At 42.6% G+C, this 21298-nt stretch overlaps 3 protein-coding genes across 6 annotated transcripts in view; 2 read left to right on the top strand and 1 right to left on the bottom strand.

Annotated features, from left to right (window-relative positions):
- Positions 1–6978, top strand: part of SNAP23 (synaptosome associated protein 23) — a 30940-nt gene extending 23962 nt beyond the window's left edge. For both annotated transcript variants that reach the window (XM_019551316.1, XM_019551315.1), the window contains exons 6-8: positions 337–489; positions 1631–1775; positions 4133–6978. In XM_019551316.1, the coding sequence (XP_019406861.1) occupies positions 337–489; positions 1631–1775; positions 4133–4198 (364 nt within the window). In that variant the 3' untranslated portion in view covers positions 4199–6978. The remainder of the gene's footprint in view (positions 1–336; positions 490–1630; positions 1776–4132) is intronic.
- Positions 6979–9710: 2732 nt separating this feature from the next.
- On the bottom strand, positions 9711–18394 carry LRRC57 (leucine rich repeat containing 57). 3 transcript variants are annotated; one of them, XM_019551311.1, is made up of 6 exons: positions 18290–18394; positions 17464–17653; positions 14647–14782; positions 13537–13805; positions 12133–12318; positions 9711–10518 (listed from the first exon to the last, which is right to left on the bottom strand). In XM_019551311.1, exons 2-6 carry the CDS (start codon positions 17545–17547, stop codon positions 10477–10479), a joined length of 717 nt encoding a protein of 238 aa, XP_019406856.1. In that variant the 5' UTR covers positions 17548–17653; positions 18290–18394; the 3' UTR covers positions 9711–10476. The 3 variants fall into 3 exon arrangements, with proteins under 3 accessions (XP_019406856.1, XP_019406857.1, XP_019406858.1); XM_019551312.1 differs by having other exon boundaries at positions 17464–17650; positions 18290–18381; XM_019551313.1 differs by having other exon boundaries at positions 18311–18378.
- Positions 18395–18638: 244 nt separating this feature from the next.
- HAUS2 (HAUS augmin like complex subunit 2) overlaps positions 18639–21298 on the top strand; it is a 19939-nt gene continuing 17279 nt past the window's right edge. Inside the window, exon 1 of the mRNA XM_019552257.1 lies at positions 18639–18755. Within this exon, the coding sequence (XP_019407802.1) occupies positions 18654–18755 (102 nt within the window). The 5' untranslated portion in view covers positions 18639–18653. The remainder of the gene's footprint in view (positions 18756–21298) is intronic.

Here is a 21298-nt window from a genome sequence, read left to right as displayed (position 1 = left end):
TTTCTGCAAGCTTTTTGGGATCAAAGATCCTTTGTCAGGCTTCTGGGAAAAGTGTATATAGTTAAAAAGTCCCCATAGGTAGGAAGTAAACTTCATTTTTGCACAAAGGGAGCTGAAGATGGAAGGCTGTCCCTCTGTGTCCATGAGAGTGTCTTTGAGCTGTGTTGAGTAGCTCTTTGTGTTGATCAGGTAGAATTCCTTCCCTGAAGGTGTCAGATGGCAGGCATGGAGGCAAAAAAACTTCCTTGTTGTTCTGTAATGAAGCTTAAAATCCAAAATCAAGGAGGATGCAGCCAACACTTCCTGTACTAAACACCTCATTTATTTTCTTGTAAGGACAAAGAACTTTGAATCTAGCAAGGCATACAAAACAACCTGGGGTGAAAGTTCAGAGAATGCAACAGATAATGTGGTAGCCAGGCAACCAAGACCTGTGAATCAGAATCAACCACAGACAGTTGGAGGAGCAAGCGGGGGATATGTTACACGGTATGTTTATCTCTACATGCCCACATGAATTCAAGTAGTGACTAGATATGTAACTTTCTAGTGCGGGGGTCAGCAACATTTTTGGCCAGAGTGCCAAACACTCCAGCCTCCACACATGCCTTGACTTGACATGCTGGAGGCAGATGGCAGGGGAGCCACGAGGGGCCCAATCCTTGTTGCTGGCAGTGGGTGCACGCATGCCTCTGGGCAGATAGTGGGTGAAGGGCCAGTGTTGCGCTGCCCCAGCTCATCCCTGACATGTGCCACAAGACCTGCATGCACCTGCCGCTGCCCTGGAGTGATCCAAGGGCTCCAGACCTTGCTGCAACTGTTTGCAGCCTGCCTGCCACCTGCTACAGGTGCCCAGAGACCAGGCCAGCTGTGGGAGGCTGGAAACAACTGCATCAGGCTCTGGAGCTCCAGCCAGGCTCTATAATTGTGTGCATGCAGCTGTGCTGCCACCATGGAGCCTGGTTGGTGTGCCAGAGCTTAGTGCAGCTGTCTGCAGCCTCCAGGCCAAACAGCCTAGGTCCCAGCCATGGAGCCCAAGCTGCTTGCAGTAGGACTTGAAGCCTCTCTGCTACATGCTGCAAGTAGCCTGGGCTCTGTGGCTGGTGGCAGCTGCCCAGAGCCTGAGCTAGCTGTGGCATACTGAACAAAATGGCCTTGCCTGCCATGCTTCTGCATGTGTGCCAGGGGCTGCTGACCCCTATTCTAGTGCTGATCAGAAAGGGGTTGCTTTTGCTTGATGACTTGCATATAGTTTCATTTTTCATAGCATTTGAAATAAAGAGAATACCATTTACCATTCTCGTGTTTCTGGATGGAAAGGATCAAAAGCACAGAGCTCTAATTTTTCTAAATGCATAGCTACTGTTGTAGTGCTTAGTCTGAGGATTGTCCTTTTGAATTTTGAGAAGTCTTTTATTAAAACTTTTTGTGTGTCCACTTTAGCAACATGAAATTTAAGAATGAGGTTGAAAACTTGATTATACGGTAATAGATAATTGCAGACCCCTTGACTTAGAAATAAAGGTTGTAATGACCTGTGTATTTTTAGTGGGCAATCCCAAAATAAAATTTCAGGTGGGGAAGCAATTCCTTGATTCCTGAACACAGTTTCTCTCCTGATAATCAACAGGATAACAAATGATGCCAGAGAGGATGAGATGGAAGAAAATCTGACTCAGGTGGGAACTATCCTAGGGAATCTAAAACACATGGCTTTGGATATGGGCAATGAGATTGATGCACAAAACAAGCAGATAGACCGGATAAATGAGAAGGTAAGAGCCAAGGAGTCCTGTCCCTGCCACCTTCACCTTTTGAACTAGTTGGGAAGATAAATAATAAGGAACTGTTTAAGTAAATGGAATTACCTTTGTGCTTTATGATGCATTTTACCACTGCAAGCATCTTGATGGTAGCGCACTAAACACTTACTACCAATCTCTGAACATATTCTATAACTTGTAACAATGCACTTCCAAACTGTGCTGTCAGCGTTGGGAATCAGTGTTCTAACTGAATCAAAGTGAAGTACTTCCAAGAGTCGAACATCAATCATACTGTAGAACTGGATGCTTAGAGAGCTGTTCATCCACACCAAGTTGGGAGGAAACTTGCTGCAGTAGGGTTTTTTTCTTGCAGCAGCATGAGACTCCTCATACAATTCCTTTGCAATGCACAAAACTTGCCCATAGTTCTCTAACACAAAATATTACTCTTCTGAATGTATTGTTGTTTTAACATCATTTTCTCTAAATGGCAAAGAGAAAGTAAATGGGGACTTCTTATTTACTATTTCTACCAAGATGAGAACGAGGGGTCATAAGAAGAAACTAGTAGGTAATGCATTTAAAACCAACAAAAGGAAGTCCTTTTCTTCATGCAGCATGCAATTCAAATGTGGATCTCCTTGCCACCAGACATTGTGGAAGCTGGCAGTGTAGCCAGTTTCAAAAGGATTGAACAGATTCTTGGAGGAAAGGAGTATAAGTTGCTGTTGAGCATGGGAGTGAAGGGCACAACCTCAGAACTGGAACTTCCTAGACCCTAAATGCTGGAGGCTGCAAGTGGGGCGGGGAAAAAAGGGGTGGGGGGCCCTTCTCATGCCCGGTTCACTCTCCCTTTTTGGCATCTGATCTTTACCACTGGGACACAGGAGACTAGCAAGATGTACCCATGGTCCAACCCAGTAAATGGCAATTCTCATGTTCTTATTAAGATGAATTTTAAACACTTAGTAGGTTTTATGGGTGCAAGCTAGGATAATGCAAGCTTAGTGTTCCAAAAATAGGAAGATGTTGAGCTCTTAATTGGTGCTTTAAAGTTGCACCACCCCTTTCTCCTTCCACTCCAGCTCAGAGGTCACCAAGAAGTGATGGATTTCACCCTTTAAAATCCATGCCAGCTAAAAAGGGAAACAAAAGTAATAATATTACATATTTGTATATATGACAACTGAAAAGGGAAGCTGATGATAATTGCCTGCAGCTTGATTGCTAGTTGAGCAATAAGGGAAGCTAAAAGTCCTTAACCACAACCAAGTGGTCTTAGTAGTACAAGAAGGAGGAAATACAAAGGTGATTGCACCAATTACATGTTTTGTGCCCAGGGAAGAATTAAAATGAGCCAGGTTGACTGGTGTTGCATGATGTGGCTGACAGTAGATATAACTCTTTCCATGTTCCCTGCTTTATACATGTAGTACAAGTTTTGGCAGTATTGCCAGTATGCAGTGCTGACTGGTGGTCAAAAACATGTCTAGTTCACAAAGTGTTTTAAAATAGCTATAAACATAAAGAAAATAGGAACAGGAAGGGTTTGTCCTGCAGTGAGACATGAAGGAGCTGTCGTCTTATGGCAATGACCTATTTGGTATCTGTCTGGGGAAAGATTATTTATAAAACTAAAAATGTGTTTCTTTGGTCAGAACAAGAACCAATGGCTGGACAGTGAGGCTAGAACAACTTTTTGGAGACCTAACACTTTTTTAAATCCTAATTTGGATGTTTAAGTATCTTCTGGGCTGTAGAATTTCATGGGTTCCATGTAGGCCTCACTGACATGACACTTGATAGCTTGTGTGTGTGGTGTAGCTTGTTTTTTGGGGAGTTTTGTTTTGTTTTTAAATCCAGGTGGTTAGGTTAGATTAAACCCTTTTTATCTGACAGCTACTTCTGGCTTGTGGGTTTAATTGGTTTATACAGTCCAGTGTCTTTTTAAACGGTGAAGTTCTTGCAAAGTTATTTCCTAAACCTTATCCTACCTTGGCTGCTATCAGAGAAACAAAGCATTGTGAAAAGCCACTTGCCTCACTAGTCACTGAAGTAAGCTTAGAGGAAAATCCTTGTCAGATTTCCCTAAATAACTTCTCCCAGCTCCTCTAAAGCCTCAAGAGGATGGCTAGAGTGATGGAAGAAAACTAATACAATCTTTCTGCCCTTTTGCAAAACTACAAGCCGCTACTGAGTCAACAGCAAAGGCTTCCCATTTCCCTTCTGTGAATCCAAATAGTAGTGCAGTGCAGTTCTGTGGACCAACCTATGGGGGGTAGACTTTGAATTTTATTATGTTAATTTTGCTTGGCATAAAGTCTTCCAGTCACCTGTTGTTGTTAAACACGCTTTTTACATTTCAGGCGGATACCAACAAAGATCGCATTGAGCATGCCAATGTCAGAGCCAAGAAACTCATTGATAGCTAAAGCCTGCTGCCATTGTCCAATATCTTTCTCCAGCTGAAAGCCACCATTTTCATGGATCTGTGAAACTTCCTGTATCTCAGAATAAAAAGGGCTGTGAGGAGTGAGAAAGAAGCTGCTTCATTAGGGTTTCCCTCTTCTTGGCCTTGTATTCAGACTTGGCTTTGACTTCTTCTTCTCCAGCAATGTTGCCAACCTAGCTCACTCTTAATAGGGAAGAATTGATCCTGTTTTAATCTAATTTTAATTCAGCCTGTACAGGGCTTGCTTTCACAGCTTTTGGTTTTTTGGTTTTGTTTTGTGGTGTGTTTTGTCCTCCCCACCCCCCCTTTTGCTTTTTAATGTAGTCCTCATCCTTTCCCCTGCACAAACTGTTCTATTCAGTTTGGGGAAAATGGTGGTGTAACATGAGTTAACACTTGTGGAAAGGTTGGACAGGGCACTTCATATGCTTTATGTTCCTTTGAATTACCTCGGAGTTGTGTACCCTCACTAAAATAAGGGCTTGATTCTTTGTCTGGTACTTCTTAATTTAGCAGGCTAATCCATAGCTTTACAGGTGGTTGGTTTAACTTTCAAGCAATTTATGAAAGGCTTTGGGGGGCTAAGTTTTTGAACTACCAGATTTTAAGAAGTTATAGCCAATGGCTACTACATTTAGGTTGAGGGCTTTAATGCATACTTGTTTAAGTACACAACTTTATTTGAAGTAACCATAAAGCTTTGGACAAAACTTCAAAATGAATAGAAATATCTGAGCTCACAAGAGACTTTAGTCTGAATACATTGTAGAGCAGATATCTTGTACTTGTATAGATATGTGTCTAATGTAATCCAGTTCTATATCAAAAATCTCAGTTGGGGTTTATATAAAGGTTTGTTCCCCTGCAGTGGCTCTGGGGCAGCTTTTTAAATCTCTGAATCAATATAATGGAAGAAATATATCTTCTGAAGTCTGACAGACTTGTTCTTTTTAAAGCCTGTGTAAAGTCATCCTACTGAAATATGTAAGTGCATCTTCCCACCTAATCTAAACAATAAGTAATAGCAAATTTACAATAAGTGACTAACATTTTTAAATCTTTAGTTTGTAGCAGTATTTCCTGAAAGAACAGCAAATATTTCATGTACTACTTCTCTCCTTTTCTCCCTCGTTCTGGGAACAATCTGCTTGCTCTAGTTCTGCTGTAATAAACCAGCTTAGTGATCAGGCTTTAAAACACATAGTAGGAAATGATCCAAATCCAAGTAGTTTACAGCCAGAATGCTCTAGTTTCTCTGTAATAGAGGAGTTAGCTAGCTGGGTTGGAAAGGGATTTGTTCTTCCTATGAACAGATTGTGCATGTTTTGTTTTGCAAATGCATTTAATCTGCTCTACTCCCAGTGTTCTCCTAAAAGTTAAAACCACAAGTGGATTGTTTCAGGGGTGAAGAAAGCTGTTATAGTATCCACTTCTTCAGTCTATGAATGATTTATATGTAACCTAAACTGTGATATTCAGTGCTAGCACTTTGTGGGAAAGGGAGGGTTCTGCACAAGTCACTTGAGGATTTTATATGTAACACTTTTTTTTTTTTTCCAGTAATTGAGTATTTGCAGCCCTTAAATTCTGGGCTAAAGCTAACATTCAGAATGTCACAAGATGGGTAATTTTGGTCATGCATTAACCAAATATTAGGTATGTAACATACTCTAACCAGCAAAATAACTAGCATTTTTAAGCCACTTCAGGGACATCTCACTGCAAACAAATCCTGGCCATGAAAAACGAAAGTGAGACATAACTAGAGAGGCTAGATAAAACACTGAAAAGTCTAGTATGAACCAAGATAATGATGCCAATTTTTGCTGATAATGGATGCTTGTGGTTGTATGTTGACTTCGGCTAGAGTTGGAAGGATGCCCACATGGTTAGCAAAGTGGTATTCGGAAACATTGCAGGCTCCTACAAGCTCTTAAACAGTGCATGGGAAAACTCTCTTTTTTTTGTATTTGTGTTGCTTTATTTGTTTTAAAGGGATTTGAATACTTAAGTCCCCCCCCCCCCCATAAGTCTGGTAGTTGAAAAAACATTTCCTGAAAATAACGTTTTGGGCTCTTTTGTTCACTTCAGTGGTATGTTCTGCTGAGGATAGGAAACTCAAATAGTTTCTTTGGTGCAGTGCCACAGATTACAGGACTCCCTGTGTACCTGTGGGTTGGATCTGACTTGTAGGCCAGGGGCTGAGCACCTCTGTTCTAGAACTTCTTCTAGGATTCCTTTGGAATACTCTGCTTCCCTCTTCCCCTCCTATCCCCCACTACTAGAAAAAAAAAAATTTTTTTTTAAATTTTTTTTTTAACCCGTGTTTGACTTCCCATGCTGCTGTTACAGAAACTAAATATGTTAGCCATGAAAACTAGTACTATCAGTGATGCACAAAAATGTAATATAGCAGGTTAAAATGGTTTCCCATGTGATGATGCTTGTATTTGTACAGCTCACCTGGGATCTAATTACCATACAATCCTTGTGCCAATGTGACAGCACATGGATAAAGCTTGATTAACTAACAGAATATCAGTGTCTTTCATGTTGTACAGAACTGGGGCCTTGAGGGGGTTGGGACACTGTGTCAAAACTATCTGCACACCAACTGTCTGCTTCTCATTTTTGTTGGCCTGAACTGTAATAAAAATTCATCATATGTACTAGATGGAATAAAAGTTATTTATGTGCATATTTTCTTTTTATGTTAAATACAACCCTGAATAGCATACAGAAAAAAACTTTTTATGGTTGCTTTGCATCATTAAGCCATTATGTATGACAAAACACAGAACTCTGTAACCACAATCTTTGTATACCGATCTCTAATCGGCTTACCTCTGGGAAAACTTGGCAGAACCAATTCCCAAGGTCTTATTCCTGTTCCTCCCTTGCAGGATTCTTGTTTTAGGATGCTTTTGCACAGCTGTACACTCTTCTTTTCTTTTTAGTGGATTTCTAATACAATTCTAGTTTGCAAAGTTTGTTGATGTAACAACAACAAATGCAGAGCCACAATAAGTGGCTTGACTAAAAAAGAAAAATGGTGTGAAAAAACTGAGGTGAGGTGAGAGCACAAGAGTGCATAACTAACTCTCCTCTCAATATTCCTACTGCAGAGTTGTTTGACGCCACCCCAAGCACTAACTGGGGCTTGTGGGGCAGAGCTAAAATAGCAACATCTTGGTTAAATCTTTTTATGGGTAGATATATATGACAGTAAAGAAGCATCTGCAGAGCAATGAAAAAAAGGATAAGTGAAGTAGGTCAAAGAATGGGGTAGGGGAAGAATGATGTGAGGCACCAGTATAGAGTAAATACTGCATTATACTAATAAGAATAGTATACACTACTGAAATACAAGGATGTAGGTAAGTCCAGGGCTGGACTCTTTTTCAACAGTAGGTAGCATACCTAGAAATTCTTCAAGCATCTCCAAACTTATGAGAGAGGCTGTTTGCCTTTGCAATAAGATACTTTTCCTACAGGAGGTAAGAGAAAGCTATATATGTGAAAGTTGCCAGAAAATAGGTTATTTATATTTATGCTACTAAGGTTTTCAAGTAGCAAAACTTCTCATGTGGTTGCAGTTATGTTAATTGAAGAGGGATTCTCACAGCTTTTCTGGCTAAAGCAAACAACCCTCCACTAACCTGTGGGGGCTGCTAACATTGACACTACAGCTGTATATGATAATACTTAAGGTGAAATATACCTGAAAAGAAGCTTGCATAAATGTTTTCTGACTCACATATATGTGGCATAGTGAATGTTAAAGGAACTCCTGCTATGCTTCACTGGTGCTTCAGAGCCACATTTTATTCCCTCCAAAATTGACATGTACAAGTCAAATAGCTCCTGGACTGAACTGCTGAGCAGTAGAGAAGATGGCAGTTGCTTCACTTACTGACATGCTGTTTTTCTGACCAAAGAGCCTAGTTTATTTTCTTATCTTCTGTGGTCAACTACATTTAAGATAAGATAACTTTCTTCATAAAATTACAGACAAGGAAAGGAATGATGGACTGTCATCTTACCCATTTTCTCCTGCATAAGTACTCCTCTTTTTTTCTCAGCATGAACAGCTGCAATTATGTTAGGCTGTTAAAAAGGCAGTGGTGCCCGCAGTTTTGGCCCCATGGGCTAGCCAGCAGGCTAAATCAGGCCATCTGCTGCACCAACATGCCCCTCACCACCTCTGCACCAAGCAATGAAACTACCTCCTACTCACCTGAAGTAACAGCTTGCTTGGATTACCTCTTATTTTTAAAAGGGGTTTGGAGGGTTTTTTTGTACAGTATTTCAGCTGTATTTAACCCTAATAGTACTGGCATGGTAAGACTTAATTCACCCCAATTAATGCTGAATTTTTTCCAACCTACCTGCAGGTTAATTAAATAAGGCTTTTTACATGAGTTATACTTGTCACCTAACAACCTCTTACCACTAGTGCTTGTAGAACTTTTATTATTTCATAAAATATATAGCCAATACTATTCTCTCCGTTGACTTTCACGCTTCAGGTTTGCTTCTTAATAGTTTTACACTGAGAGCAAGTAACTTTCCTTGTTAAAGAACAGTATGAATTTTGTCCTTTTGAGCTACAGCACTGGTAGCACATAATTTAAGATGGAATGGAGTGTGGATTTCAGGGAGCACTGATTAGATACTAATTCACACTCAGCTTGGAATAAATCATACAGGGACAGTACTCAAATTTCTCCTTGGTGAAGCACTCCTGAAAAATTAATGTGTGTTCTAAGCTTTAAAGGGCAGGAAATTCACAGTAGCATCAAACTGACTTTTATTGGTAGTCATTTAAAAAAAAACACTTCAGTCTATCCACCTATCCAAGCAAGATTAACTGAAGTTCAGTACTGTTTTAACTTTCTATGCATTTTTGAATTCTAACTAACCTTATTTAACAGGCCTTTGAGAGGACTTAAATATTGCCCAGTGTTTGCACTGTGCCTGTCCCTCCCTTTAAGTGCAACTAGTTCACATCAGTTGCAGTAGGACAACATGCAGAAGTAACAATGTCTTACAATGAAAATGTGCTTTGATGGAATACCACTTCTGTTTCTACATGCAATAGCAATTAGTTAGCATGATATTTGAGATGCATACTTAATATCTACCAATCATTTTCTCTTTTTGAAAAGTATGTTTATTTTGTCAGTTTTAGGTGTAGGCTTCCTTCAAGATTGGGGTAAAACACAAAAACAAGTACCCTTCAATAAAAAGGGCTCATAGATAAAAGTCTGTAAAAAAAAAAAAAAAAAGCACTGAAGTGGTAGATTTCAAATGGAATCAAGACATTTAGGTTTTTTTTAAAGTGTTTTACTAAAATAAGGAAATACATAGCTATCATTTTAGTGCCGGTTGCATACAATTGCAAGTGCTTTTGGTAGTAAGGCAGCTGTCAAAAGGTGAAGAAAAAACTTTAGACGTGGCTCTGCAGAAAGTATTAAATCAGTGCAAGGATATCAACTTTTCTGGCAAAGTATATTTTACTAAAGATATTGAGAACTTGTCAAGTAATCATTAAATACTGCTTAAGAAGAAAAGAAACATAGTGCAATTCTATCAGGTAGAAGAGAATCTCTACAACAGTTTAAATGACAAAAAATAATGCCAGAGCCATGATTTGATTTTAAAAAGCAATTAATATAAAATACTTCAAATAAATTAACTGCATGAACTCTTTGTGCTTCATAAAGTGTACACAATTTTAAGAAGTGTTACAACATGTTAAAGTTAGCTTTATCCATACTAGTAGACATTTACAGCAAGTATGACATTTTGGAGTTGTTGGTAGTAGAACTTCAGCTTGTTCCCACACAAGTGTTTCAACAGAAGTAGCTTAACTAACATAAAGCAACACCTGAAAGGGGAATAGTTGTTGTAAAAAAGAAGCTTATGACCAACACCTGAGTTCAGCCACCAGTGAGACTTGCATTCCCCTTATCTCCTGCTAAAGTCATTGTGTACCCTGAAAAAGGAGAATAAAGTGAACTGAAAGCTATGATAGCCCAGAAGTAGAAACCAGCCTTCAGGCAGATTTACCAGTTCAATGCCCATATTTGTTTGAAGCATCCTTGGCAACAACCTATCATTTTAGTGTGAAGCTAATATGGTCAGTCTTATCTCCAGTCTTGGAAGTCCTCTCCTGCCAGGCAGCCAGCATTGCTGATTACACTGCTTCACTTGCTGCCTTTTTCCTTCTGGTGACAAACCCAGAACGGCAAACTATCATGCAAACTTCTTCTTCGTAGCTGTGAACCGCTCCATATACTAAAAAAAACACAGAGAAGAGATCAAGTTATTTGTTCTGAAGGAAGAAAGTATGGATACAAAAAAAACAACAGTCAATTTGTAAGAGGCAGGGGGATTTCTTGGCTATTTCTGGATCAATTCTATATAGCTGGGAAGAGATATTAGACAAGTTTAAGCATGAAGTACCCAACATGAAGACTGTATCCTCAAGCTTGCCTAACATCTCTCCTAACTATGCAGTTGGTTCAGTAAGAAAGTCTTGCTTTTTGCTCATTTCCTAGATGAGCATGGTTGCAGCATTCTAACCCTACCATAGTTAACATGGTCATTCCAAACAATTCAGGTTGGGGTAACAGGTAAACAGCTTGCTTGGACAGCAGTGATGATCATTGTTTCTTCAAGTTTAAAAAAAAAACAAACAGAATGAACATCAGAAAAGCCTCATAATACCTTGTCCTTAGAACAGATTAGAGAGATGCCATTTGCAGATGTTATTGATGGTGAACACCAAGAGCAACATCTCATTTACTTATCAAGGAAGTTGTAGTCAACCTACAGGCTCCTTGCCAAAACAATATTCAGTGTTGCAGAGACCAAGTATTATACTATCAGGTACAAAGCAATCTTATTTGAATGACATCAATGGAAAAGCTTTGGCACTTTTAGATAATTAAGTGACAAGACCTCTCCCTTCTATAGCCAATTGGTTGCAAACTTGTTCCGTCACCCAGACAATGCAAATCAGGAGATAGACATGTGTTTGAGATGAAAAAAATATTTGGACTCAGAAGTTTAAGTCACTTTAATTCCCACCCCCAAACAATTTTATCTACAAGGTCAACTTTATCTACAAGACTACTTAGTACAGGTAAGGACTTATGAGAGTCAGTATCAAATTTCCTGCAATAAAAATGAAAGCAGCAACAAAGCTAATACAGACACTTTCTTATAAGAAATTCTATAGTACAACCATCATACAGAAGATTGTATTACACACAAAACCACACAACCCAAATTCTTTCCAAGGAAAGAGCTATAAAATCTGAGGCCAATTAAACAGCTGAAGCCCTCCCCCTCCATTCTTCCAAACTTGATGCTCCCTAGTTTCAGTTTCCTGTATCAGTCACTGGGAAGGGAAACCCAAATAAATAATGCTCAAACTTAGCACTAACTAGAAATACCACTATCGCTCCATTTCACTACTACCAGTGTGTTAAAAATTGTAGCTTTCAGTCTCCGGACTATGCTGTATCCTTTCTGGTATCACCTAATTACTGGGTTAAGAGCACTGTAACTTAAAAATAAACTGGCTTAAATGCATGCTACAGTGCAGTTTGATGTATGCCAGATCTGAAGGGATAGGCCTCCCTGAGGCATAAAAAAAGACCACTCAAGACATTCATCTTACAACCTGTTCTTGTGCCACTCACAAACAGGTCCTTTGTTATGGTCTAATAAGCTCAAAAGGAAGGTAGGTCATCCCCAAAGATTGTCCTTGCTAAAACCAGTGGACTGCTGTCATCCAGCAGCATAACTAACAGCATAGCCTTCACCTCCCCCACCCCATATTCTGAGAATACATTTTTGGAACAGGGGACTTAAATGGCATTCACTAGATATTTAACTACACACCTTGTCATAGCCCTCCAGTTCTCTGAGCTTCTTGATTTCAAAAAGATTGCCCTCAACTGCAAGCAGTGAGATTTGGGAATCACTGAGGATGCTCTGAGGAAGCATGCTGAGTTCTAGACAGTTCTCTTCTAAACGCAGAACCTTGAGCCGTGGACAGTGAGAGATCTGCACAGAAATCTGGGAAATCTGTTGGGTAGCAAAGGAGAGAGTGAAAGAAGTTTAAATTAAATACTGTTAATGAGTTATTTACCTGTATACCAAGCAGTGTTTTGCAAGCTACTATTTAACAAATCTGATGTTGAGTTATCCAAATACAAGGCACACTAATAGTGCTATTGCTTATTCTATAGACCAGTAGTTCTTAATGTTTTTAGACTCAAGGAAGCCTCAAAATGTCAGCTTTTAGTTTTCATTTCATTTTTGACTACAGAAAAAGAAAAATATTAGAGCAACTCTTCTCTTGCAAAGAATTTTAAAAGACCACAACAGATCAGAAAGTTCTTAACACTGTGGACTCTTATTTGAAATATCTGGGTTTAATCTCATGATTCTGTTTGTATATCTTGCACTGCTACCATTGCACAGCACCTTGCAGCACCCATGAAAAGATCTGAAGGCACTCGGGTGCTGTGGTACCCTGATTGAGAATCACGGCTATAGATTAACTGGGGTAATGAGATAAACTAAGAATCTCCTATTTTCCTGACTTTCCTAGTTCTGTTGACAGCTATAAATTAGTTTATTTTTAAAGGGCCTGTTATACTTCTTTAATTGAACCATAAGGGCAAGACTGAATATTTCTAAAATAAAGAACCTAACAACAAAGCTTACTTCTTATTTCTAATACTGTCCTCATGTGACAATGATAACACTATTCCAAATCAACTTGGCATTTAGCAAGTTAAACAGCCAAAGAATCCATAAGTTCTACATAGTCAGTAAACACTTAAATCCTTCTATTCCAAGCTTCATTCACCATGCAGTTTTCTGAACCTCAGACCACCACTATCTGGATACCCTTCCCAAAACAGGGACCTACTAAGACACAAAGATAAAAGGCTAAATGCTACAGTGGATTGGTGGAGTGGAAGAACACAATGGGGGGGGTGTCCAAATTATTTTTCTCATAAGGTAACTATCTGCTCTTCTTGAAGAAAAAATATTATAAAAGACCTGACCTTTAAGAAAGGCCATTCTTACAATCCTGTAGTCAAACCAGGCAGTAAGTGATATCAGATCCTTCCTTGCACCCACCTATACTACCATACTTAAAACAAAAAAACAATCCTTTCACCCTAGAACCTCCGAGTATCTCATTTTCTGATTTGTAGGGAACACTTGCTCTTTAAGAATAAAATAATCATGCTTCAAATCCACATGCCTATCAACCCTCAGTTTCCAGACCTGGTTCTGATTCAAATTGAGTTCAATGGCCTGCAGTTCCCCTACTGCATCTGGCACACTCTGGATCTGGTTTTTGGAGAGATCCACCACATCCAAATGACGAAGACTGCACAACTGGGTGGGCACAGTCCGAAGCCGATTTCCAGAAAGGCTCAGGGTCTTGAGAGCTGAGAGTTGTCCAAAGCCAGCTGGCAGCTGTCTCAGGTGATTGCCATTCAGGTGCAACGTGTCTAGCCTTTTCAGTTTACACAGCTCCTCAGGTAGAGCAGCTAAAAATAAATTATGAACAACCTAAGCAACTAGAAAAAGACAAAAGTGTCCATATTTAAAAACAGCCAAGACTAGCATTACTATATTCCACACAGGAGTATTCTGATACGATTGTATACCATAGGTTTTTAAGGTCTTGGCTGGGATGACCTAGTTGGGAATGGTCCTGCTTTAAGCAGGGGGTTTGACTAGATGGCCTCCTGAAGTCCCTTCCAACCCTCATTTTCTATGATTTTAACATAAAATTATTCTCATGATTAAGCCAATTGGCTGATGTATTCTAAGAAATGTACAGTAAATTTAGAAGTAAAATACAAGTTCAGTTTTTCCAATCCCATGTTAATTTGATTAAGAGACTAGGCAGAGCACCTGACATCCATTAAAAAACAAACAAATACACTTTAGTTTTATCACTCATCCAAAACAACCCTAGCACCTCTGGCAGACAGCCTAGCTGGTAGCTGCTTGAAGTCTGCAAGACACTTGCCCAAGAGACACTTACTGAACTACCAAAACTGTTTTCTGTACTACATCCTCATGAAATATTTTCTGTGCAAATATGCAACCAGATTCTGTGCTGTGAACTGTCTGATCTGAAAACCAAGCAATGTGATATGTTTTAAAGTACTTACATGATACTGCAAAGTGATAATCTAAGAGTTCTTAACTAGTTTGTCACAAATCTAATTTTCTTATTGTAAATTCCAAAAGCTTTTAGTATAAATGACCAAAGATCTCCTTTACATTTTGTCAGCAAATTTAACTTCTGATTAACAATAGAGATATTCTGGTTCATTATTCTTTTACAACCCCATTATGATATTAAATCAGTTTTCATACTCAGTTTGTTGTTGTTTAGAGAAAGACTTTTCAGAACCGAAAATTTTCCTATCACTGGTGTCAAGATCTCAATTTTGTTGCTTGACAAATCTATTGTTCTCAAGTTGCTTGCTAGCTTCTGCAGGTCTTCAGGAAACTGGGTGGGAAAATACAAAGGAAATAAATAAATAAATAAATAAAAGAGAGACAGAGTTGAGATGCACATGAAATTACACTGTCTGGTGTGAAGTAATACCAGTTGTTTTAAATGCTGTAAGTCTTTCAGCTATTTACATTTTGGTACTAATTTTTTAGTAGAATAATCGTGTGAACTAATACCACAAAAAGCGATACTTATCAAATTCAATCCAAAACATATTTTAAAAGATAATTTTGCATTTGACTATCTCTGAGAAAAGCAGACATTTTACAAACTCCCAGAAAAAATCAACTCCTAGCTCGGACAACGTAGGATGACACAGTGCACTATGGTTATAAAAACTCAAACCATTTCCTTTGTGGGTTTTCCTTATTGTGCCTGATTTTTAAAAAGTATGGCTAATTGATTACTTCATCATGTTAACATGACAGGAGCAAAAAAACCCTTCTCTATCCTACTAGTTTCTTCCTTCCTATCAAGTAAGCATAAAAACAAAAATTTTCTTCCATCTTGTCACTATCCTTGCCCAAGTGGAATCCACTCACTTTTACTTTTATCCCTGACCACTTCAAACTGTATCTGGCATAACTGTTTTTAATAACCCAATATGGCAAGAACCATCAAATGTCTCCATACAGCTTAATCCATGAGACAATGTTCTGGCTGCCTACTCCACTTGATCTGAGCCTTCAAGAGGCCGAGAAGCGATGGACACAACACCTTTAGAAGAGTTTGAATACAGTTTAAACCTAAAAGATAGATGTATATTCCAGTTTAAACTAATTTAAAATTCACTGGAAATAGTTCAGAAGTGTACCTGGAAAAATTGAGCATCATTTAAAACTGGTTCAGTGTTACATGTGGACATCAAGTGTTCTGTGATGTGGGATACCTGACTGATCAGACCCATAGTTCATTGCTCCTCCCCCTCCCCACACACTGCTGCAACTGGCTGCTCTGGTACGTGGCAGAACTCTACTACATCCCCTTCTTCCCCCTTTTGTTGGCACTTCTTAATCAATGAGCTCCCTTACACTGTATGTTCAATAAAACTATTTTTCTGGCAAGCCGCTGTGCCTTCACTCCCTACTCAACCACAGCCTGTCATCATGCCTCTGACGCCTCCAAAAGCACTTCCCCAGGATGTCACTTTTCTGCTTTCCCTTGTTTCCTAAGCATGAGTTCAATTAACTTCAACAGTCTGTGTTAAGAAACAAAAGAAAGCAGAAAAGTAACAATGCTCACAGCCACCGATCACTTACTCCTGAGACACCTAAATGGGTGCAAGCACTCCTCCCCAGTTCATCATCTACTGAGAGGCATGCTGGGCTGGGTGCTCACTCCCACCCCCTGGTGTTCAAGCCAAGGTACTTCACATACCCATGAACCAGTTCCCAATCAATGACATCTGGGACCAATTCAATTGTTACACATGTCCTGCAACAACTGTGAACTGGTCCCCAAACAGTGATGTTTTGGAAACATTAGTCTGTTCTAATTGTTTGCATCCAGTTATAAGCAGGCATGCACAAATAGAGACTTTTGCAGCTGATACCGATAGCCAATTTTTAAGGATGCATATCGGCCAATACTGATCTGATTTCTGATACCCAGCCCGGCAGCGTGGAGAGCTGCCTCCAGCTGGTAAGTCTGGTGGGGTGGAAGTGGGGGTGGGAAGGGAAGGGGCATGTTGGGGCAGATCAAAATCCCCACAGTGAGGGAGAAGTGGGGCTGGGTCAAGTGCTGTCCAGCCAGGGCAGGGCAGGCAGGGCACAGGACACAGCCACAGCTCATCCCACAGGCACAGTTCTGTCCCACACCCACTCCACCCTGGCTGGACAGCGCCTACCCCAGTCCCACCCTTCCCTCACCATGTGGGAGTTGATCTGCCCCCCCCTTCCATCACACCAGACTTACCAGCTGGAGGCAGCTCTTCATGCTGCTGGGCTGTGCTCCTCGCTGCCTGTACTCACTGCAGCTACGTGCACACACAGGCTATTTATCGGCCAAATTATCAGCTTGATATGGCTGATTTCCAATACAGTAAATTTTCTTTATACCAGTGCCGACCCAATATCGGACTAATGCATCAGTGCACCTCTAGATACAAGTCAACCAACGTAAGCTCACAAGGACTGTTCAAAAGAGATTCAGATTTTCTGAGACTTGATCAAACAAACAAAAAATCAAGGCAACATGTTAACAACGTGGGCACTTATGGACATGCTCTACTTCAGCCTTGCAAGAAAGTCCTACCAAACAGGACTACTCACATGAGTGCTTCTAAGCAGGTACATGCTTCTGTGAAACTTTTAGGCCCTAGCTCTGCAATTTCTAGAGAATCTCCTTACATCACTAAATAGTTATAAAACATTATTTGCACTGTGCCAACTTTTCCTACCATGAACTGTCATTTTTGGTGCATTAACTGTTAAGTAGTCTGGTTTCAAGATTTGTTTTTATGCTAAAAGCAAATATATTAAAAGCATAAATGCTTCTTGGAAAACAGACACCTTACTGGCTCAGAGCACAGCACATGCGCGAGCATATGCTGCAGATGGAGAGATACTTGAAATACTTTTAAAGCGCCATGTGTATTAATAATATTGCACAAAGACAAGGGATGGAGTCCCTCTCCAGAATAATTAATCACATGCACATGCAACCTAGTCCATTACCTCAGAGAGTCCCTTTCCTGTTAGCTGGAAAACACCAGTTTTCTGGGCTGTCTCCAGGTGGGCTTTTAAGGCACTATTTCCCATCCTGCTGGTCCTGTTCCAGTGATTTTGAACTCTGTTTAAAAGGCTTCTCCCAGGCTTGGTGCTCCCAGTCTTGCTTGCACTGGATCACATGAAACCAAACTGCCTGCTAGAAATAAGATGTATATATTAATCCCAGCCTCTCAACACATGCTGCACATCACGACACACACACTTTATAGTGAAACATGGATCTTAACTGGATTAACCCAAGTGACTCTCCCGGCTGCAAGCAGAACTGCTGGCCAGGAGGCTTGACAGTGGGGCGGGGAAAAGTCAGTCACAGAGAAGTGAGGCCGGAAGGGAGCTCCAGAGCTCATCTAGCCTGAGGCAGGATTATCCCTACCAAAACCATCCCACCTGAACTCAACAGAGCCCTCAACCCTGACACAACATGCATCCAACACCCTCACCCCCGCAGAGAGAAGAGACTGGGGCAAAGTATGCCAAGAGGCACAAGGCAAAGGGCCACCCCCAGCTACAGAGGAGAGGAAACCAATACCCCCGCGTTGCCAATCTGACCACGGGGGAAAATTCCTTCCCGCAGCCCTGGTGAGGGGAGGGGGAACCAGATCCTCTAGCCAGGAGCCTCCGGCGCTGGTCCCAGCAGGATACTGGTGCAGTCCCAGCTCTGGTGCGGCAACACCCCGCGCCTCTCGCGTGCAGCAGCAGCAGCAGGATGAACCTTCCCGGGCTCCGGACCCTCCCGCCTCGCCCGAGCTGGAGCCGCCCCGCCAAGCAGCACCTCTAACCCCAAATTACCCACCTCCTCCGAACCACAGAGAGCGACCGGGCAAGGAAGAGCGTCACCGCCAGCGGGACCGGAAGTGGGTATCACTCCCCTCCACCCCCGCACGTCAACAGACTCAATGCGGCGGCGCCAGCCTGGCAGCCACACTGAACATGGCAGAGGGGGAGGGGCCACCCCGTGCTAAGGCTGCTGCGGGCATTGGCTGCCACACCCAACATGGCGGTAGGAGGTGCCAACCCGCGGCTGAGGAGGAGGGAGGCCTGGCCCCGCCCCGCTCCGCCCCCTTAGCCCAACAGCGGCGCTGTCACACAGAAGGCGCGCGCGCTCAAGGGTCAGGGAGGCGGCGGCGGCGGCGGCTATGGCTATGGCTGCGGCTGCCTCCAATCCTTGGGACCCGGCGCGGCCCACGGCGGCGGGGGCGCTGCTGGCGCGGTGCGTGGCCGCGGGCGTGGTGAGCCAGGTGCGGAGGGGATGGGACGGGCCATTAACGGCTGTGGAACAACGGTTAGAGGCGCCGGGCGCCTCGGGCCCCGGTGCGGGGGACAGGGCTCTCGAGCCGGTCTGCTCCGCCTCACGGCTCGGGCGGAGGGGTGGCGGCAAGCAAGGGTTTGCGATCAAGGTGTGCAAACGGTGAAGAGAAAGGAGATACTATTTATTAACTGAATAATGTATTTATTATTGTTATAATTATTTGTTTTACTCTCTCTTTCAAGACAAGAATGAGCAGTCACACAATGAAACCAGTAGGGGGTAAATTTGGGACTAACCAAACACAAACGACTCATGGCCCTGGCAGCTGGGGGGACGGGCACGGCAGTGGCAAGCGGCAAATGCCAACCAAGTGCAGCAGCGTCTTTGGCAGCCAGTGGGGATCGTGGACCACTTGCAGACACCACCGGAAGTGTCGGCAGCAGGGTGGTGTGCTGCTGACAGTGTCAGCAGCATGTTTTTGAAGAGGGTGTACCGCCCGCTCAGGGGGGTGCACATGCATCTGTGTGCACACCCTAAATGTTGCCCCTGTAACCCAAGGAAGTTCTTTTTCACACAGCCTCTTGCTCAAGTGCGGAGCTCCTTGCCCCGGGGTGCAGTAGAAGCCAGCAATGGCCATGTAGCCGGATTCCAAAAGGGATGGGACAGTTCTGGGTGGGAAGGGGTGTTGGTAGCTCGGGAGTGTGGGGCACAGCCTCTGAATCTGAACTTCCTGAGCCTTAAATGCTGGAGGCTGCAGGTGAGAGAGGAATGGTAGGAAAAACCCTGGTCGTACCCAGTTCACTCTTTCCCTCTGCCCCCGTGTGACGTGGGTCTGTTTGTTGCCTTGGGAATGCAGGTCACTCCCCTCAAGGAAACACTATGTCTCCCTTAGAAAGGGAGGCCACTAGGTAGGCAACAGCTCATTTCTGGGGACAAGTAAAGACAGGGATGGGAGTAAGGTCAGTGGCTTAAAACTAGTGGCTTAAAACTAGTGTGCCAAGGGAGAACACTGAGCAGAGCACACTGGACAGCGCCCCCTGACCCTCAGACAAGTCCAGGAAGCCAGTGGACACTGTCCAATGATACTCTTCCTGGAGACAAGATCACACGAGGGATGGGCAAGTGGCTCCACAGTCCCCGGAGATGCTCCCAGCTAGAGTGTCCTTCCTGGTGCAATGTACTGCTGATTTAGGGCCAGGAGGAGCTTGTCCAGGAAGTCCCGGGAATTGGTGGGGCCATGGACGGGGAACACTTAAATAAACAGGTGTGGGGAGGAGTGGTGCGAAAATCTAAGCAAGAGGGTCTGGGGGAAATGGTGAAGGGGCTGAAGCCTGGCGCACTCCGGGTAGGCATGTGCCAGGGTCTTCCTCTGCTTGCAGAAGGCTAATTGCTGACAGGCTTTTTAACACATCAGTGGGAAACACGGACCCAGGAAACTAAGTCCCCTTTAGTAATGGGGGCCACTAATGATCTGTTACTGATTCCATGAAACAAATAATGAAGCAAACAGGGACAGGAGTGGAGGTCAGATGTTTATAACTAGTGTGCCAAGGGGGGACATCAAGCAGAGCACATCGGCTAGTGGCGACTGGCCCTCAAATGAGTTAAAGGAACCAGCAGACACTGCCAGGTGATACTGTGCCTGGAGACAGAAAGGAAAGCAGCCCTACAATCCCTGGGGATCCTCTCAACCAGAGCTTCCTTCCTGGCTACATGTATAGCTAGCTTAGCCAGGGCCAGAAGGAGGTTAACCAGCAGGTCCTAAGACTTGGTGGGGCCACAGATGGGGAGTGTGTAAATAAGCAGGTGTGGTGAGAAGTGCAACCAGAACTTCAGCAAGAGGTTCTGAAGGAGGCAGTGCAGGGGCTGTAGCCTGTCACCCTCTGAGTAGACATGTGCCAGAGTCTCCCTGTGCTCACAGAAGGCTAATTGCTGACATGCTACTGGGTTATATGGACCATTGGTCTGACCCAGTATGGTGTATCTAATATTTTTATGTACTCCACAGAGAACCAGAGCACTTATCCCCATAGAGAAGAGTAGTTCAGGGTCTTGAGCTATAGCATCACCTTGCCCACTGCATAAACCTTTTTGTGAGGTGTGGTTATCAGCATTGTTTATCTGAACAACAGTAGCACCTGGAGGTTCTAGTTAAGTCTGTCCAAATATGAGAGTCTCCAAAGAGCCTAGAATCAGCAGGAGCTGGAACTGTTTCATCAGCTGGCCCAAGATTCTGGACAACAGTCAGAGGAACTAAGGGCACTGACAGAAGTGACATTTTGTCACTCAATTGGCCCCCTGAAAATGCTCCACAGCCATGCCCTGAGAGAACTGCACAGCTGCAGAGTGCTTTAAAAATGCCTGATCATGCGACAAATTAACCCTCATTCCAGGAGGGTACAGGTGAAGGTGCTCCAAAGCAGAGCATGTTCATTAATTTCTGTTAGTGCCTCCACGGAAGCAGGGCTGAGTTAATGCAGCTCAGCTCTGCTGCCAGTGCTGTCTGCAGGATGGGATGGGGAGAAGGGAAGA

The sequence above is a fragment of the Crocodylus porosus genome, unplaced genomic scaffold, assembly GCF_001723895.1.
Source record: "Crocodylus porosus isolate Cpor-Errol unplaced genomic scaffold, CroPor_comp1, whole genome shotgun sequence".
Lineage (NCBI taxonomy): Eukaryota > Metazoa > Chordata > Crocodylia > Crocodylidae > Crocodylus > Crocodylus porosus.
This window is presented reverse-complemented; position numbering and strand designations above follow the sequence as displayed.

Coding starts and splice junctions, on each gene's coding strand:
- LRRC57 (XM_019551311.1), bottom strand. CDS start 17,547: ATGGGAAATAGTGCCTTAAAAGCCCACCTGGAGACAGCCCAGAAAACT. Junction 14,783..17,463: donor CAGGAAAGGGACTCTCTGAG/GTAATGGACTAG, acceptor TTTCCCACCCAG/TTTCCTGAAGACCTGCAGAA. Junction 13,806..14,646: donor TCTAAACAACAACAAACTGA/GTATGAAAACTG, acceptor ATTTATTTTTAG/CTGCTCTACCTGAGGAGCTG.